The sequence below is a fragment of the Centroberyx gerrardi genome, chromosome 1, assembly GCF_048128805.1.
Source record: "Centroberyx gerrardi isolate f3 chromosome 1, fCenGer3.hap1.cur.20231027, whole genome shotgun sequence".
Taxonomy (NCBI): domain Eukaryota; kingdom Metazoa; phylum Chordata; class Actinopteri; order Beryciformes; family Berycidae; genus Centroberyx; species Centroberyx gerrardi.
The window spans coordinates 19,223,533-19,241,156 of record NC_135997.1 but is presented as its reverse complement, the minus strand read 5'-3'; the positions used below and the strand labels follow the sequence as shown (position 1 = coordinate 19,241,156).

The 17,624-nt window shown below is 44.7% G+C and overlaps 1 protein-coding gene across 1 annotated transcript in view; it reads left to right on the top strand.

Annotated features, from left to right (window-relative positions):
• The window catches only part of elp4 (elongator acetyltransferase complex subunit 4), a 50,543-nt gene that overhangs the window by 16,962 nt on the left and 15,957 nt on the right, over window positions 1–17,624 (top strand). Inside the window, exons 8-9 of the mRNA XM_071907086.2 lie at window positions 1,743–1,851; window positions 3,946–4,052. Of these exons, the coding sequence (XP_071763187.1) occupies window positions 1,743–1,851; window positions 3,946–4,052 (216 nt within the window). The remainder of the gene's footprint in view (window positions 1–1,742; window positions 1,852–3,945; window positions 4,053–17,624) is intronic.

Here is a 17,624-nt window from a genome sequence, read left to right as displayed (position 1 = left end):
AATTTACAGACTGTACTATCCCAAGGCTTTAGACTAACACAGAAGTCATCCCTTCCTCCTTCCTTTCAGAGTAATGGATTGAATCTTGGGCAGATTCTGGGACTGTTCACTTGTACATTGCTACATCTGCCACCTAATCTGACCACATGCACACGCAAGGGCACACATGTTGTCAAAGAAACAAACAAATAAAAATAAAACAAATAAACCACTGTGCCAAACAACCGTGGTCAAAGCCAAACAAATTGGCGTCCATCAGTGATCGGTTAGATGAAACGGCCGGGCTTTCCCCACGCCTCTCTTATTACTGGGTAAGATGAAGGCTGGCCCTTCCTGTGCCCTGTCAGTCAGTGGTAGTCAGCTGAGGTTCAGGGCATTCAGGGGATTTACACTGATGGAATCCGAGCTCATTGAGCCAGCATAGCCCTTCATAATGAGCTGGCAGTTAAACTGAACTGCCTCTTGCTTGAGCCCGTTATCAATTATAGATCGCACATCAAAAAAGATGTTGGGTTGAGGTGAATCTTCCGCTGACCACCTCCTCCAACTCGAGGCAACTGTGTGAAGCATGTGCATGTATACCTGACCTCACTCTGCCCTATACTACCACTGTACCTAACGGGTCTGTGTGGACACTTTGGATTTCAGCAACTTTTAAACTTTTGAGTCTACGGCCAAGGAGGCTCATCTTATGTTTAAGTAAGCATAGAAGAAGCGTCATGGCCTCGGCAGACAAACAAGGGTAGAGTTTTAGTCGGCCGCCTCAATCACACAGACACTATTTGGCCATCCTGTTCCGCTAGTACGTGTCCTGAATAATTTGGTCAAGCCAAACTCTTACACTGGCTTTAATTGCTGCATGTGACTGACCTCAGATACCCTGTAAGTGCTGGCAGTCCTGACTGGTGGGATATGCATACTTTAAAAGTAGGACAAAAATGAAAAGGAAGAAGAAAGAGTGGGGAAAAGACATGAAGGCATGAAAACTGCATTAGGCTGTGGCAGCCAACACAGAGAGAAGGATGTGAATGATTCAAGAGGTAAAGGGATGAATAATGCAGGACTCCCTCTCTCCCTCTCTCCCTCCATCCCAGTGTCCCTCTCTCTCTCACTCTCCCCCCTCCACTCCCCTTATCCCCTCTCTTTCTCTCTTGCTGCCTCCACCCCTTTTGTACATTTCTCCTTCCTTCTTTCCGTCTACTGTATTCAGCCCTCTCTCGTCTTCTCTGTTGTCAAATCACTGACCTAACCAGTAGGGGGAGCTCTCCTCCTCAAGCCTCTCCTCTCCTTCTCCCACTTTCCCTCTTTCCTCCCCTGCTGTGTTTGGGTGTGAGAGTGTGCACAAAGTGTTAGCCTTTGTATACCATTATTGTTTGATGAAGTAAAATAATTCCAGACTGTTGCTTATTGGCCTATCCCATGGCACTTTTGTTAGATGTTTGCCTAAGGTGTGTGTCCATTTGCCTGCCCCTCCGTCACCTGTGTGACCCCCATCAGTGCTCTCTCCGCTCTGTACCTCGCCACCCTCACCTAAGCCATGGGCAGAAATGACCTGGCGACGGGTAATGATGACCTAATTTAATTGCAGCACTGATGGCTCGTCAGGAGGTTTTTAATTACCTGCCTGTGTTTCTCTCTCTCTCTCCTCTCTCTCCTCTCTCTCTCTCTCTCTCCACTCTCTCTCTCTCCTCTCTCTCTCTCTCATCTCTCTCTCTCTCTCTCACACTCACTCTATCCTACAGAACAGAGCTCTAATGGGCAGCATAACCAGGCTATGTGACAATGCCATCGCCCTGGAATCATTCAAGGGCTCTGAGAGAGAGACCAACCCACTCTACAAAGATTACCATGGTAAGAACACACACACACACTCGCATATCTTTCTGTCTCTTTTCCATCAAAGACACACACACACACACACACACACACACACACACACAGACACACAAACGTACACACAGGCAGTGCATTAAGGCTGGGGCTGGGCTGTGGATGGAGGCAGGGCAGCCCCCTTGCAGGCCAGGCTGTCAGTGCGTGTTAGTGTGCTGCTGCTCAATCAGACGTGCTCCTCAGTAGACAGGCCGGGGGGGATTCAGCTGCCACGCCGCACCCCCTCTCCCTCGCACCCTCACCCCCCCCCCCCCCCCCCCCCCAAGCAGAGCCCCTCTCCCTCTCTCCCTCTCTCCCTCTCGCCTCCCCCCCCCCCCACCTCTCCATCCCCAGTCCCATACCCCTGAGGCCTGGAGCAGAGCAGACCAACACTGGGGAATCGATATTCTCACCATCACTCTCTCTTCCTCTCTGCCTCTATCCCTCTATCCCTCGCTCAATGTCTCCACGGCCAGCATGCCCTGGTAATAAATGGAGGACAAGGCTTTCAGTAGGGGGAGAGGACACCGGTAAGGGACGGCGGGGAGAAGGAGACGGGGGGAAAAGGGAGGAGAGGGCGCCGTAGTTTTACTCTGCTCTCCTCCCGGTCCTCACCATCACTTTCTTTTGCTGTTTTGCCCATCCCTCTTTTTTCCCCGCACTGCTTCCCTCTTTTCCATCACTCTATCACACTCTCTCCACACATAAAGGTCAGTTTAAGCGAGTGGGGTATTTTTAGCCGTGCCTCTCGAACTCTCCCACTCACTCTTGCTCTTTTCCTCTCGTTTTTTCCCCCCCTCTCCTCTCCTCGGGTTAGACAGCCCTAGTTGTGACAGATGAAGGGATGAGGAGTGAAAACATTCAATGGCAGCTTTCGTTTCATCCAACAACATGTTTTATTTAGATAACACATCCCATAGTGATCACATCCCTACGCATGTTAAAGGCGGCCGGCATGCAAGGCCATTCAATATATTAGTATCGCACATTATTTTTTTTAAATCATTTTGTATTCGAAAAATAATATTTATCGCACATTCTGAGATTTGAATCTCCCATTCAGAAATATATGTGCCCTCTGTTTAACCAGCTAGAGAAATTCTGGTTGGGTTATGAAATACATTTATGTGTATGATTGTTTTGATGTGTGTTCATGAGTGCAAACGCATCTGGTACGAGTGTGTGTGAGTGCGTGTGCGGTGGCGCGTGCGTGTGTGTTTGCGGCAGCAGTTCAGGGCTGCTCAAAGCATGCTGGGAAGCCTGTCACTGCAAATCAGGCAAGGGGAAATCACCCAAGTGCACAGAGGAGAGAACCCACCATCCCCCACTTTCTCTGTCTGTCTCCCTTTCTCCATTACTCCCTCGCTCTCTCCTTTTCTCTCTCACGCTCCTTTTTATACCACCCCACTTCTACAGTACTTTTGCAGTTTTATGAAAATGTCACTTCATGGTAAAAAGAAATGAGGGAAGAAGAGAAAAAAAAGCAGAGTCTCCTTTTCTCCTTTTGTAGAAAGCCCTAACCTATATATTCCTTTTCTTCCCCCCCATCCCTTAATGCATCCTGCTCACATTATGACCACCGTATAGTCAGTGAGAGGAAATAGCTGAGAAACTTCCTTTACAATACACACACAATAAAAAATCTCTACTCACACACCATACTCAGATATTCCAGCCTGTGTAAGAAAAATAGAGAGCAATTAATTTTTCCTTGAGAATAGATGCTACTGTTTTATCTTGTTCTGCTTCATCACATGAGCATAATAATGTCGCCTGAGTTCTTCAAGTGCTGAGTCTTGCACCGTCTGTGATTTGGAGGGAGAGAGGGAAGGAAGAAGAGAGGGAGGAAAAATTAGTGTGGGGGCCTGATCGTCCATAAGTTGCACCATTTTAAAGAGATTTTTATACTGAAATAAGCAAGCACACTTCTCTTTGGCTCAAGGTTGTTAGTGCTTGGCACAGTAAAGCGCAACTGGAGCACATTGTGGGTAGGAATGTAGCTGTGCTAGTTGTTATGCCGTAGTTTTTATGCCCTGTTCTGGCGTTCCATCTTTAATCCGTTCTCTCTCTCCTCAGGCCTGCTGCATGTGCGCCAGGTACCTCACCTGAACTGTCTGGCGAGTGAACTCCCTGACCACAAGGACCTGGCCTTCAAACTCAAGAGGAAACAGTTCAGCATTGAGGTATGTCGTCATGGCAACCCAGCATACCCGGGGTTTACTCGTAAACAAACAATCGGTTCAGTGGTTGTATGCCCCTCTCATGCTCGCTGTATTTTTAATGCTGTCACTCAGTCTGATTTTTTTTTTTTGTACTAAGTCTATTCCTCTAATGTATAAACAATGCATTTTTCTCAACTTGTTAGGATGTCATGCAACCATTAACCTAAAACAAGAGCTCCATTTAGATGTAAAGTAATAATTTATTAAGAGAGCCATTACATTTGTTACCTTAGCATTCATCCCGTTCACTGTGGTACTGACATTAAGTGCTGTTGATTATGAGGAGTGTCTCACGTTAGCCTCGCTCTGCCGAACTGTGTTTGCTTTTGTCTGCTATCGGGTGGCAAAATGAAAGGTGAAACTATTGATTATACACTGTTGCTGTCACACCTACCCCAGTGTAACTTCAAGAGGCAACAGAGTGAGAGAAATGTGCATCTATCGCCATGAATATGCAATGGAAAAATACCGGTTGTAGTTTTAAGTTAAGCCTATAAAGTTCAGATAAAAGGTTATATACACAGCACATAAATTTATAGCCTTCCCGTTTTCTACATTCATTTCGATTTATGATTTCTCATCCTCTCTCTCTTTCTCTTCCTGTCACGGACACATCTATTTTGCCTGTGACACATCATCACTCTCACTCAGAGCAATCAATCTGTCACTGAACTACCACTCCAGAGACAAATTAAGGGGCCCTCCTCTTAGCTCAGGCTCATGATTGGTCCTCATTACATTATCATTACCTTATCACACCCTCTGCTCCTTGGGCTCTTAGTGGGTCCTATTGTCTCAGGCAGGAGGTGAGGGGGAGGAGAGGAATGCCAGCCCCCCCCAAACCTTCCCTGCACCCCACGGTCAACCCCTTCTCATTTTCTGCCAGCTCTTCACCATCCTTCTCTAACCCTTTCTCCTCTCCTCTTTGCCCCTCTTCTCCTCCTCTCCCTGACCCCCTGAATAGGCCACTCCAGCATAGATTTATAACGTTCGTAAAAGTCAAGGTGGTTATCCTCAATGGTCTTTTAATTAGGCCTCTGTATTGGGCAGGCCGGGGGGCTGCGGCCTAGAGCATCCTCTGTAGCTCCGTGGGGCCTGGCTAGTGTGTCATATATCCCAGCAGCACATTGTTGGGGCCAGGCTTTGTTTGCCTCCCTTGTTTAAGGCGCTTTATTGGAGTTTTCTGTTGAATGGGACCATACTCTTGTATAGCACACGGAACAGAAAATTAAAAGAAAAGCAAAGAGAGAGAGAGGACTTTTCAAAATTCTAAAATAGCTTACAGTGTTGATATAAGAGGATAGATTATATGAAATGTCAATCAAGATCCCTGACAGAGATCATCATTGTGCGTCAGGGAATTTCCCAGAGAACATAGCATCGCATCACCAGTCACGCATCAAACCAATCAAAACACAGATTATCCATTGTAATACACTATTACCGTCTTGTGTTCAGCTCTGTGGCACTGTGATTGGCTGTCGTGTCGTCAGTTCAGATATCACCGGAGTTGGAGATGTCACGAGGGTATGAGTGAGTGCATGTTGGCTCCGTGTCTAGCGCTGCAGAGTCATCGGTTTATGTCAGTATACCTGTGTATATGTGTACGCGTGTGCATGACTACTGGTGTGCTCCGACTATACGTGTCTCAACGTAGCTGTGTGTGACCGACTGGTCAACTGTCTCGGTGGGCCGTTGATTGACACATGAGATAGTGATCGGATTCTCAGCCCAGCGTCTGACGTGTGACAGCCCACACCAGCCCTGCTAATCACCTCATTTACTCTAGCTACAGGACTCCTATGCCTGGGGCCACATACAGCACTCTCTCAATGGGTTTCTCAAGGTTTGCACTGCTCACAGCTTGTGCCCCTACTTCTCTCTTCTTCTACACATCCATCATAGTGTAAGCGTTTGAAGAGTGTCTGATTTTCATGGCGCACCTTTCCTGCTGCTGTGCGCTTCTTTTAATTCTCGACTCCTTTTCCGTATTTGAAGTACAGTACATTGCATCTCTCTCTATCTCTCCATCTGTATTCATTTGTGATGTGGAGGTGGTGAATGACAGGTGATTGACAGCGCTACGTCCTCGTCAGTGGGGTCAGGCAGCTACATGTCACCCAAACTGCACATGGAGTCATGATGCTAACTAATTTCTTAACTGCTGTTTGACTCACGCCTATATCACCTAGCACCTTAGGAACGCGGAAAAGTATTTGTTTGCCAACATGTACAGGTACATGTTGACAGGTTTTGTCATTAAAGGCATGTGTAAATATATTTAATTATTTGTAATAATTCAGGTTTTATATATATCTGTTCATTTTTATTGCCATCAGTCCCAACCCGGGGCCCAGCACCAGCATTAAATGGTTCTATTGGTTCCGTGATAAGGTTACCATAGTAACCGCTGAAGTTTCAGAGAGTTCAGGCTGCGGTTGATGAGCAGTTATTAGCCATGAAGCCTGAAGCCAGAATTAACCCATGGCCCTGTCTGAGCAGGTAGAGGAGTGTTCAGTGTTTGGACAAGATTAACACATACTCACAGACACATATACAAACATGGCTTTCTCCCACACATGGAGATATTTACATTCATAGGGTGACACAGGCACATACTTACTGAGAAACGCATACATACACGTATGTGACAGAAACATTCACAAGCGCATTCATACTCATGAGAATTTTCCCATTCCCTCATATTAAGCTGACACACACTTCTGTCACTAGTTTCACAATGCAAGATGCTTTGAAGACGAAGGTCTGAAGAATGCAGAAGGCACGCAATTACATTCCCTTTACCTTTGTTTGACCCTTTAAACTGACAGGCAATGCGCCTGTGGGGTACTGGGGTGCCATAGGCAGGTCAAGGGGTCAAATACAGTATAAGACAGGGGGATTTGTGTCAAATTAGTCCTGTTTTAGAGAGGCTGTTGGAAGGCATCTGTGGGACTGACACAAGCTCTGTCAGTTGGATGGCTGGGTAGTCTATGCACGTGTATTGGCTTTAAGGTAAACCTTTTACTCTTTGAGTGAAGGTGTGGAGGACTTGCATTCATAGCTTTATCTTAATGCATTTTTCTTTTTGGTTTGTGTTTTTTTTTATTGTTTTTGGGGATTTGAGTTCACAGTGGAGTGAGACAAGAAAGATTCAGGGGGAGAGAGAAGGGGATAAGTTCCGACAAATGTCCCGGGTCAGATTCGAACCCAGGACGTTACAGTTACATGGTATGCGCCTTAGCAAACTGAGCTTTTTTTGAAGATGAGTGGAGCAGAAGCGAAGAGAGAGGGAAAATGGAGAGGAAGATGATGATGGTGTTGAGGAGAAGAAGAGTTAAGGGGAAGAGGAAGTCGAACTGAAGGAGTCCGAGGGAGGAGTGGTAGAGTAGGTTAATGTTCCTTGGCGTGTCCTCAAAACGTCTTTAAGACAACGCCTGTGTCTGCCCCCTGTTGAAGCCTGTGGGTGCCGAGGGAAGGGTGTTAATGGACCTATGTGAGGAACAGAGCGAAGGCTTGGAGGGGAGGGGGGAGGCATAAGCGGAGAGGAGCAGTTAAGTGATTCTCAGGTCAGGTCTAATTAAAATGAGGGCTTTTCCTCAGAGGCACCAAACTGCCTTATTGAGAGAGAAATAAAAAGGGAGGGAAAGAGAGAATTGTGGAATGGAGAACGAGTTAGACAGAGACCCAGTCCGTAGGGCTTGTTTGTGTTTTTGTTTATATGTTGGTTTGTATTCCATGCCTGGTCGTATATCTGCTTCCCCACTTCTCAACTAATGCGTGGTACTAGATCAGAGAAAAGCCGATGTTGAAAAGAACCCATATGGAGACAGAACCTAACCGGGTCATTCAATATTTGCTTCCAAAAGAGGATCGCAATGAATATTCACTGACTGAGAATAAAAACAATAGCCTTTCTGGATGCCCCTAACCTATTAATGGGACACAAGAAATCCTAAGGTTTTCCATACATCTGCCTGTGATTCCATCGCCCGTCTTGGGAATCACAATCAGATGGGAATGGACCTTTTTGAATAATATTCCCAGTGAATAATTTATACTTCCTCCCTCGGCGCACACCAGCCCCTGTCGCATTTTGGAACGAGGTGTGCGTATGGTTTGTGCGTGTGTGTGAGAGAGGGAGAGCTTGGTGCAGGCCAGTCCACGGCACGCGATCGGACCCTTCAGCCAAACAATATTCACAACATACATCAGATCTGCATCTATTATTTAGAGAGAGATTTTATCTATTCTGCAAATGTGCATGTGTGTATGAAAGGGACCAGCTCATAAGGACTCTTATGCCTGTGTTTGTTAGTGTGTGTGTGTGTGTGTGTGTGTGTGTGTGTGTGTGCGCACACGTGCATGTTTTTTGTGTTTGTTTGTGATGATACCTGTCTAATGTGTTTCAGGTTTGCTGCACTTGTACAACAAACCCAAATTGACATGCTTAATGTCGATCTCTTTTAATTCTGTTGAATTCGAAACCAAACACACCTCACCTAATGCCACACCTCACCCAGATCCGCTGTGAGTTTTATGTTTGTGTGGTTAGAGGAGCAAATTAGACCAACTACATTGGCATGCATAGGTGGTTTGATGTGAATTCAAGGTAGCCTGGGGATAGAGGATGTGTTCATCCTGACAAGGTCAAGGTTCAGAGATCAGTGAGTACGCTGGATAAAAACAATCCCCATGAGCCCTTTTTCCCCATTGTCAGATGCCTAGGGAGCAAAAGCAATAGCAGTGGTGATTGTTGTAGCCGAGTCAAAGCTCAGAAAGAGAAGATCGGGGACTTTGCCAAATGTGCTGCCCTCTATGCAACATCAACACAGTGCCGAAACATTTCTTACAAACGGACAGTATTAAAACAAAACAAAACAGGGCATATGTGCCCCTCCTGCCAGACTGAGTAAGAGTGTGGTCTGCCTGCACTCGCCCTGGAAGTGAAGCTGTTTCATCAGTGAGCAGTGAACCCTTAACATGGTCTGTGCACCACTCAGCCCCCATCAGACTAGACTGGCTTAGCATGGCCACATTGGACTCAGACCTGATTAAAGTAGCCCTAGTTGTCTTCAGCTCCCATTAGAGAGAGAGGCTATTCTACATGCATGCCACCCTACATCCATGGGGTCTTGTGGTACTATAGGGTATGTGTAAGTGTGTTCAGAAAGGGCCCTTCATTAGCATAATGGTAGTGACTGGGGAGCCAAAGCCCCCTGGTGCTTCTAGATTGGGTCTTCGCTGTATCCTTGGGTTCTGAATTATTTTATTGTTATTGCCTAGGCCTTTGTAAAATAGTGCCTAATTTTGCCTTAGGTCCATCAGCTTTTTGTGTAAGTCTTGAAGAACTGTTCGCAAGACGTTCGTAAGTCCTGTGCTAAACCTCTACAATTCTTTCTTATAACCAGGCATAACTCACAAATCTTAAATCTTAAACCTTGTTTATCAGAGCCTTAGATATTTTAAATGACTAGTTAACCAAAAGTGTATAATAAACATATGATCATGCAAAATAAGAGTAACTATTATATTATATTTTAGCTGTTTTAGCTGTATATTGTAGCTGTTGAGAATTTCCTTGGAGAGACATGCAAATAAAAGTATTTACACTGCAAATTAGACTACAGTGTACATGACATCTTAGGATCTGCAAGCATGCATATTTGATATTTTGAAAAAGCTATGGCTTGATATTGGAGAGTAGGGTTAGATTCAATGATCCAAATACTCGATAATCCCAACATTCAGTGCTCTGAACAATGCATGTTGTTGTGATAAACGAAGTTCAGTGATCATCTTCACTTCACTTAATAGTCAGAAAAGTTTGTCCCGTCAGTATGGCATTCAGGAGAATCGAACCAGACAACAAAGTGGAACAGTCCCCTCACTGCTGCTGGTCCACAGAGAAAGCGAAAATTGTCATCATGGGCACAAACAGGTCCATGGTCGGAGTGGTTCAAAGGTGGAATGTTGATCCGGAGCAGGAGCGTCGAACTCAGGAACGCTCTCTGCTTGGGTCCTAAAAATAACTTTCCCACACTCTCAGCGCTCAGTGTCCTGGGGGGTCAGGAGGAGGAGTGTGCGAGGGGGTTTGTCTGTGTGTGCACTCTGCATTTGTGTATGTTAGTCGAGAGGTGTGTGTGTGTGTGTGTGTGTGTGTGTGCGTATGTGTGTGTGTGTATTTTGGAAACAGAAAGAGAGTCTAAAAAAACTCCATGGATTTCAACGCCATGCCTTTGAGAGCGTTTTGTTTTTGTTTAGCTGACTTTGGAGGATGGCTCACCTCTCTGCTGTAGCCAGAAATGATTGACTCATCACAACAGAATATATCACTTTGCTCCAGAAAGTTTATGCTAGATCAGTTTGACACGTAGCCTGTTTTACATGTTTTCTCTGTGAGCAATCCCTCAATGAGTCTTTGCTTGAAGAAAACAAACTGGGCCTCTTGATCCTCTTTCTCTTTCTCTTTCTCTCTTTCTCCAAGCAGACCATAAAGACATTTGTTTCAGCTAATCACGGCAGCCACTTAACCCCTGCTACTGTGAATATGGTTAGGAATTGTATTTAAAAAGGATTCACCTAACAATCAACAGATGAGTTGTTTAAAGTGGTGTTGGCCATTGAGGGAAGATGAGCCGCTGCTGAATGTAGCGGCGCTCATGAATTTTATGAGGGTCAGTGTCCCCGTCCTTCAGAGTTCACAGGTGGCTATTGAAAGGCCTGGCCAGATGAAGGAGGACAGTTAGGACACATATAGAGCTCTGAATAGACTTTAATTACACTCAGTAGATTATTCAGAGGGCCAATCGGAGGACAAGCCTGCACTTCAAAAGGCAAGTTTGAGGGCAAGGTGATGGAGCTTTATCGGGGCGTTTGTGACCCCATCTATGGGTTAGGGTGCAGGGTGCATAGAGTTTGAGTCAGTGGTCTTGTGTTTATGCAGCAAAAATAGAACAACTTTGTGTGTGCGTTTATCTGTGTGTGTGTGTGTATGTGTGTGCGTGCTAGCTAACGCACATACGTCAATGTGTGATGGTGGGGGAGGCATGGGGTGGGAGAATACTCCAGTGTGTGGCTTAACCAAACTTTCCTTTTGTCCCTAACAATGATGAGTGATGATGAGTGACAGGGGTGTTAGGAGTGGGATCTGGGGAACAGAATGTGCCTGAGCAGTGCGCACCCAAGCTCACACAAAAGGCAGCAAAAGGTCAAATCTGAGGCAAGCTTCTTATTTACCGACATTATAACTGCATTAAGCTATTTCGTGCAGCATACAAGAAGCCAAAACATTTCAGGATGTCTCTTTGCCAGTAAGCTTACATGAATTTAATACAATTGCACTTTTTTTTTCTGATATGTCATTTTGAAAAGTGGCTTATCATCTGCCAAAGGTCTTTATCTAAAATACTGGTGAAGTATACAGATGTAAGTTATTGATCATGGAATCCTTGCATGGTGTGCTAGTTGAGCCCTTTGATAGTAACGCACAACATTCAGCCCCCTCAAACACTCCCTGCCTTTTCTTTTTTACCCCACTTCAAACTTTAATAACAGCAGTAGTAACTGGAAGATGCTCTCCTATTGTCAGCAGCATCTCTTTAAACACCACCTTATGTTGCCCCAACCTAAATACGTATCAGTATATCCCTCTTAAATGTGAAAACATGTACAGTTGTCCTTTTTTTTAACTTGAAATCCATACATTGTGCTTACGCAGCCCGACCGAACACACGCCCGTCCTCTTACCCTGACACACACATTCTGCCCCAGTGCTAGCTCGGGATGAGGAGGACTCTAATGTTTGCGTGCAAGTGTTTCCCAGGAGGCGGTTGTAGACTGTGGGTTCTGAGGCCTGGGGATGGCTCTAGATGGCGGTTAGCGAGGAACCAGTTTTTTTCTTTTTTTTTTTTTTTTTTGCCTCCTCTCCTCCTACCCCTCCCCCTTTCTGAGCTCAGGCAGTGATCGTAATGGGGGGTGACAGCTCACCTCTCCCTAGCGTGCCTACGGTCCTCGGAGCGTTAGACCCCCCCGCGTAACCCCACTACCACCCCCAACTCCCGGAAGGGCACCAAGGTTACTCCATATGTTAGTCTGAGGATTCTTATGATGGTTTTTTTGTTTTGTTTTGTTTTTGGGGTTTTTTTCCCGTAAAGGAGTATATTTAAGTCCAGAATGATTTTGTTTTTGTATGAATCAAATCAAATCAGGGATATCTCCGTTTGATCCCCTCATCATAAGTATATTTGTCCAGTATGGAGTCTCCTTCATCCCCCCCTCCTCCTTGTTTTTTTTTTTTTGCTCTGTCATCCTGTGCCTCCTGTTCTTCTGTGTGAGTTGCGACTCAGTGGTGTGAAAAGATCCAGGGCCCGCAGTTTCACATCTATTAAAGCCTTCATGTTTGGAGAGGGAAGTGATCTGATGGCCTGATGTTGTACGCTCACTTACACAGCCTGTTTGTATGGGGACGTCATGTACGCTAGCTTCATCTCCCTCTGTGTACACGTGCGGGTGTATGTGTGTGTGTGTGTGTGTGTGTGTGCGTGCGTGTGTGTCTGTGTGTGCATGTGCGTGCGTGTGCCTGTGTTTAGCGTGCACTTGCACCCGACAGTGTACCCATGCATACCACTGTGGTTTTATAACATTAGTTGTGTGTGAATTCTATTTTAAAGCTCACTTTCATCATGTATTTTATTATTTAGCCAGACTCAAAAAGTTGGAGGAAATTAAACAGTGTGTGTATACTTCAAGGTGTGACTGTTTGCCTTTGCCAAATCAGATTGGATGGGAACATTTCAGTTCTCTGTGGTAGATATCAAAGACTTGACTCAGTGAGTGACTTGATTCTCTGATCTCCTCAGAAGTAACCTGCTTTGCTCCACAACAGGAGAGATCCCAGTGAACGTCCTTCCACAGTTGAATCTCATAGGACATTGAAAGTTAAACAGCCTGCTTTGATGCACAGCCTTAAACTCACTCTCACATTCGGCAGTCGTCGTTTGAGCTTTCTGCATCAACAGAAAACTCTCGCAGAGAGAGGAGATGTAATGTACAAAATTATAATTAAATCAGTAAAGTGAATTTCTTGCACCCTTCAATAGATTGTGCATCCTTGTGTGTGTGGGTGTGTTTGTGTGTCTTTGAATGTGTGTGTAAAAGAGAGTGGATGCGCGTGCAAGTCTTGGGTAACTTTGACTAGCGAAATTGTGTAATGAGTGGTGTGTATGTGTGTGCATGTGTGTGTGTGTTGAGAGGAGGGTTTGCGTGCTTAGATGGGCGAGGAATAGAGCACAAAAGCATGTGTAGTGGTGAATATTAGAGTAGGCAGAGTGTTAGCAAGGTCGCTCTGCGTACAGGAGTGCTTTCTCCTCTTTCTCCTCTTTCTCAACTCTCTCACTCTCTCACTCTCTCTCTTTCTCTCTGTTTCTTTATTCGCAGGCTTTCTCCCTCTGCTCCCCCCTCTTTTTTTTATCATAGTCAGCTTTTTAAGAGTGCTACTCTCACTACACTCAGGGCCCTTATTCCAACTTAACAGCCTTCACATTCACCCTTTCACCTCATTTGCTATTAGACACAAAGTCAACCTGGCATTTTATAAGCCGGTGCCTGTTTTAAGATGTTGCAATCATGGCGAACATTCAGGCTAAACTCAATTGCTGAACCTCATTTGCCTCCCAAAAAGATAAGAGATCTCATTTGGGTGGTAGAACAGAAAGGCTTCGGCACGGCAGCGCTGTTGTGGGAATCAATCTGCGAGGTTAGAATATGTGAGACAAGTGCCAAAGGGGGTGTGTGCAGCTTCCCGGCACCCTCTCCAAACACCCCGCAGGCTAAAGTGGAATCCCAGCCACGCCCCGCATATCACCCCATGTGATGGTTTGGGATGCATTTGACACGCTACATCGTTCTATGAGTCTTTTTTTTTTTTTTTTTTTTCACTACAGCAGCCCTCTTGCTTTTTTCAGTGTAGTGTACAAGTGCACGGCCACTTCTGGCCTTGATGGCCGCCTACATATCAGAGAGCAGGCATTGGGCTGCTGTAATCTGACTGGTCTTAATTACAGGCAGTATCCAGTAATAGGCTGCTCCCATAGATATCAGCCATTAGAGTGGTGTCTCTGACGGGAGAGGCCTGATTGGCTACGAGGTAGGTGATAAAGAAGCCATGCCTCATTTACCTCCAATTCTTTGTTCACACATCTCTGTATTAAAGTCAAGCGTGAAGATGGCAAAGGACTGTGTTAAACTGATTTATGTGCGCTCCTATGTGGTGGTAGCTAATCTGCTCCTCCTGACTGCATTGTCAGCAATCGGAGCGCTGTACAAGTAAATGATTCACTGAATAGAAGTTGTTTCAGTTAGACCGGAGCAGTAAAAGTCTGAATGCTCAAGTTTTCATTAAACGGTCCCTTTTCAGGACTCATTAAAATTGATGTGTACAGTGCATCGTGACTCATACTCAATCTGTCTGTGTTGTGAACCTGTAAAAGATTTTTTTTTCTTTTTAATAAGCAGGACCCTTCCCAGGCCTTAGGCTTCCCTCTGCGGTTTCATACAGAGTTCAGTTCCAAAACCTCAAACCAGCAGCTCTTGTCTGCTAATTGAACTAAACCACAATAGTGTCCTTAATCATACTTTACAAAGTTGAGTAAGAAGTTCTTCTTTTACTGCTTTCGGCCGTACTGCTTACGGCTTTTACTGTTTCCCCCCCAACTATGTTTGCTACTCTCCCTGTCTCCTCACATCTATTCACACACCGACTCATGGCAGTGCTTTCCTAAACGGTGAGCTTGGATGCTACCATTTACATTACTGCTAAATGGTGACCAGGAATATTGATGATGCATTCACAATCCTTCCATCTCACCCAATCGCTTTGTCTTTGTTAGCAGCAGAACAGCATGTGATCTGATGACATGATATGTTTGAGTAATACCACCGACGGCTTCACCATCCATTTCAAATGCCATAAAACAAAATCAAACCATTAAAGATGATATACCCATTATTAGTATGGAAATTAGAAATGGAATGCCATAGAGTACTGAAAGCTTGTCACTTGAATGACAGTTAGACACACTCCTGGTTCAGTGCACTGTATTTAAGATATGTTTGATGTTTTTCAAACTCCATATTTGGCACATTATCCTCGGGTGGCAGCTCACACCTTGTTGGTATTTAAGACAGATTTCAACGAATATTACTGGATCGTGCCGGCGGTTGGATTTAAGGGTGCATCTCCCTCATAACAGGGAGGTGTCGTCTGCTGACAGATCACTGTCTGGATGAGAGAGCACAGCAGCATCCCACCTCATTACCGTAGCAACACGCTAACCGAGGGACCGACGCACTGCTCGCCGTGATTAAGATGTAAATTTCCTCTAATTGGAATGTAAATTCATACATTTATATGAAGACGTCAGCTGTCAGATTGCAATATTGTGTCCTTTTTTCTCTCTCTCCCCTGTTCCCCAGGCTAGGGACTAGGTGCCTGTAATCTGTATCATTCTCCCGCAGCCCATCCTGGGATTTGCCGTTTGTTTAATGGTGGGCCCATTGTCCTGCGTCCAGCCCGTCATTGTAATGCCCCCCATTCATGTTTCTGTGTTTTGTTGCAGTCTGATTTGCTCTCGCTACCTGTGTTTGTTCCTCCATGCATGGCTGAGCCGTCAGGGCTTTGGGGACGGGGAGGGACTCTGAGACGGGGCCGGGGTCATTGGGTGGCCGTATTTTGCGTGTGCATCGATTACTTCTGCTGAATGTTCCTCAATGCAAATAAGTCTGCCACTTTGAGAGGAAGCACATGTATCTGAAGTAATTAATTTTACCCTTGAATGCCAGCTGTGGTGTTGGTGTGACATTTTCCAAATTGAGCTTTCTCACCAAAAAGGTGTTAATTTAGGGATTTGGCAGATGAAGTAAGTGTGTTTGCCAACATATATAGCCCATATAACTGTATTGGGATGCAGCTTTTTTTGTTTCCCTGTCTGATTCTGGGATTGTCCGATCATGATTGTGAGATTATATCCTGATATGGGACAGTGAGAGCCAATTACTTTTAAATTGGCCCCGTATAAAATTCTCCCCCTCTCAAACATTGTCAAGTCAAGTGTCAAGTGACAAGTCTCCTGATCATGGAAGGATTTCATCATGCTTGATTGTACTTACTATATACGTGTGTTTGTGTCCTTGCCTGTGTATATACAGTATGTCTGCTTTTTCGTGTGTGTGTGTGTGTGTGTGTGTGTGTGACTTGTCAGGGCCAGGAGGGTCAGCCCTTAACAGAGAGGGCAATGAGAGGTGAACAGTAGAGATACAGACATTTAAGCACACAGTCAGGTTACGTTATCACAGCCTTATATATTCCTCCCCTTTAACAGTGTGATGTTTGGATCAGGTTGTCTGCTGTGTTCATTATTGATGGCTCTGTCACTACAAAAAAAGATCTCTCCAAGCTGAATAGACATGGGCTTACAAGCGCCATGCATTGCAGTATGTTGGAATGAATAATTACTGTATTTTTCATGGAGGATGACAGGAAAACTTCACCTCACTTTAATTGCACTACCACTGACTAGTTCGAAAGTTCATGTCCTACTGTAGTCTTAAACCCTGTATGTTAATTCAGATAGGGGTATTTAAATAAACTATACTTGTCCAAAACCCACATCCAATGATTTTAATGAATGATTTTATATAGCAAGAAGAGACTCACTATTTGCATTGGTAATGATAAATTCAATAATTCATTCAAAATAATTCTCTGAGGTGGACGGATGGACAGTGGCCACTGATCTTGCAATGTGTGTTGAGTTTTTTGATAATTTTAAATCTGTCTTGCAATTATTGTACATTTGCCTTGTTTGTTTTGCATATTTGCATATCCAAATAAGAATCCTCTGGGGAACAGGGGGTATTTGACGCACCTTGTCGACGTTCCAGAAAAGCCCAACTGTAATTCTGTACGGAATCAGTGTGGCCGCAAGCTAAGTGTCCATAATAACAGTACATATATGTATATGTAAATATAGGTATGAATAAACATATTTGCTATATAGGTATATACTGTATATATAATGTAAAATATAAAAACATCAATATGTATACAGTATAAAATAGTGGGGCCCTTATGAAAATAAAATATCATTAGTGTATGCAAAATATAAATATAAGTGTGAAACTGAAGCATCCTCATGAAAACCAGAGGGCTTTAAAAAGTCTGCACAAGTTAGTGTCAGCGACAATCCACCTGTATTTGAAATTCAGCATTCTTCAGGAAATATAGAATTTGAAAGTTCATAAAACATTTTCCATTTGTTCTGTAAAAGACAGAACCGGCTGGCATGTGAGATCCAGCCTAGTGGCCATATTAGAGTGATAGATAGGAACAGGAGCAGAAAGATTCCCTTTTGTTTCTGTGTTTGTGGAGCGTTCACATCACCAAGCATCTGTGGGTGTGTACTCTCTGGGATCCTGCGTAGCTTCTGTACATTCCTTCCAGGCGTAGGTACCTTGTGAAACCTTCGGGTCACG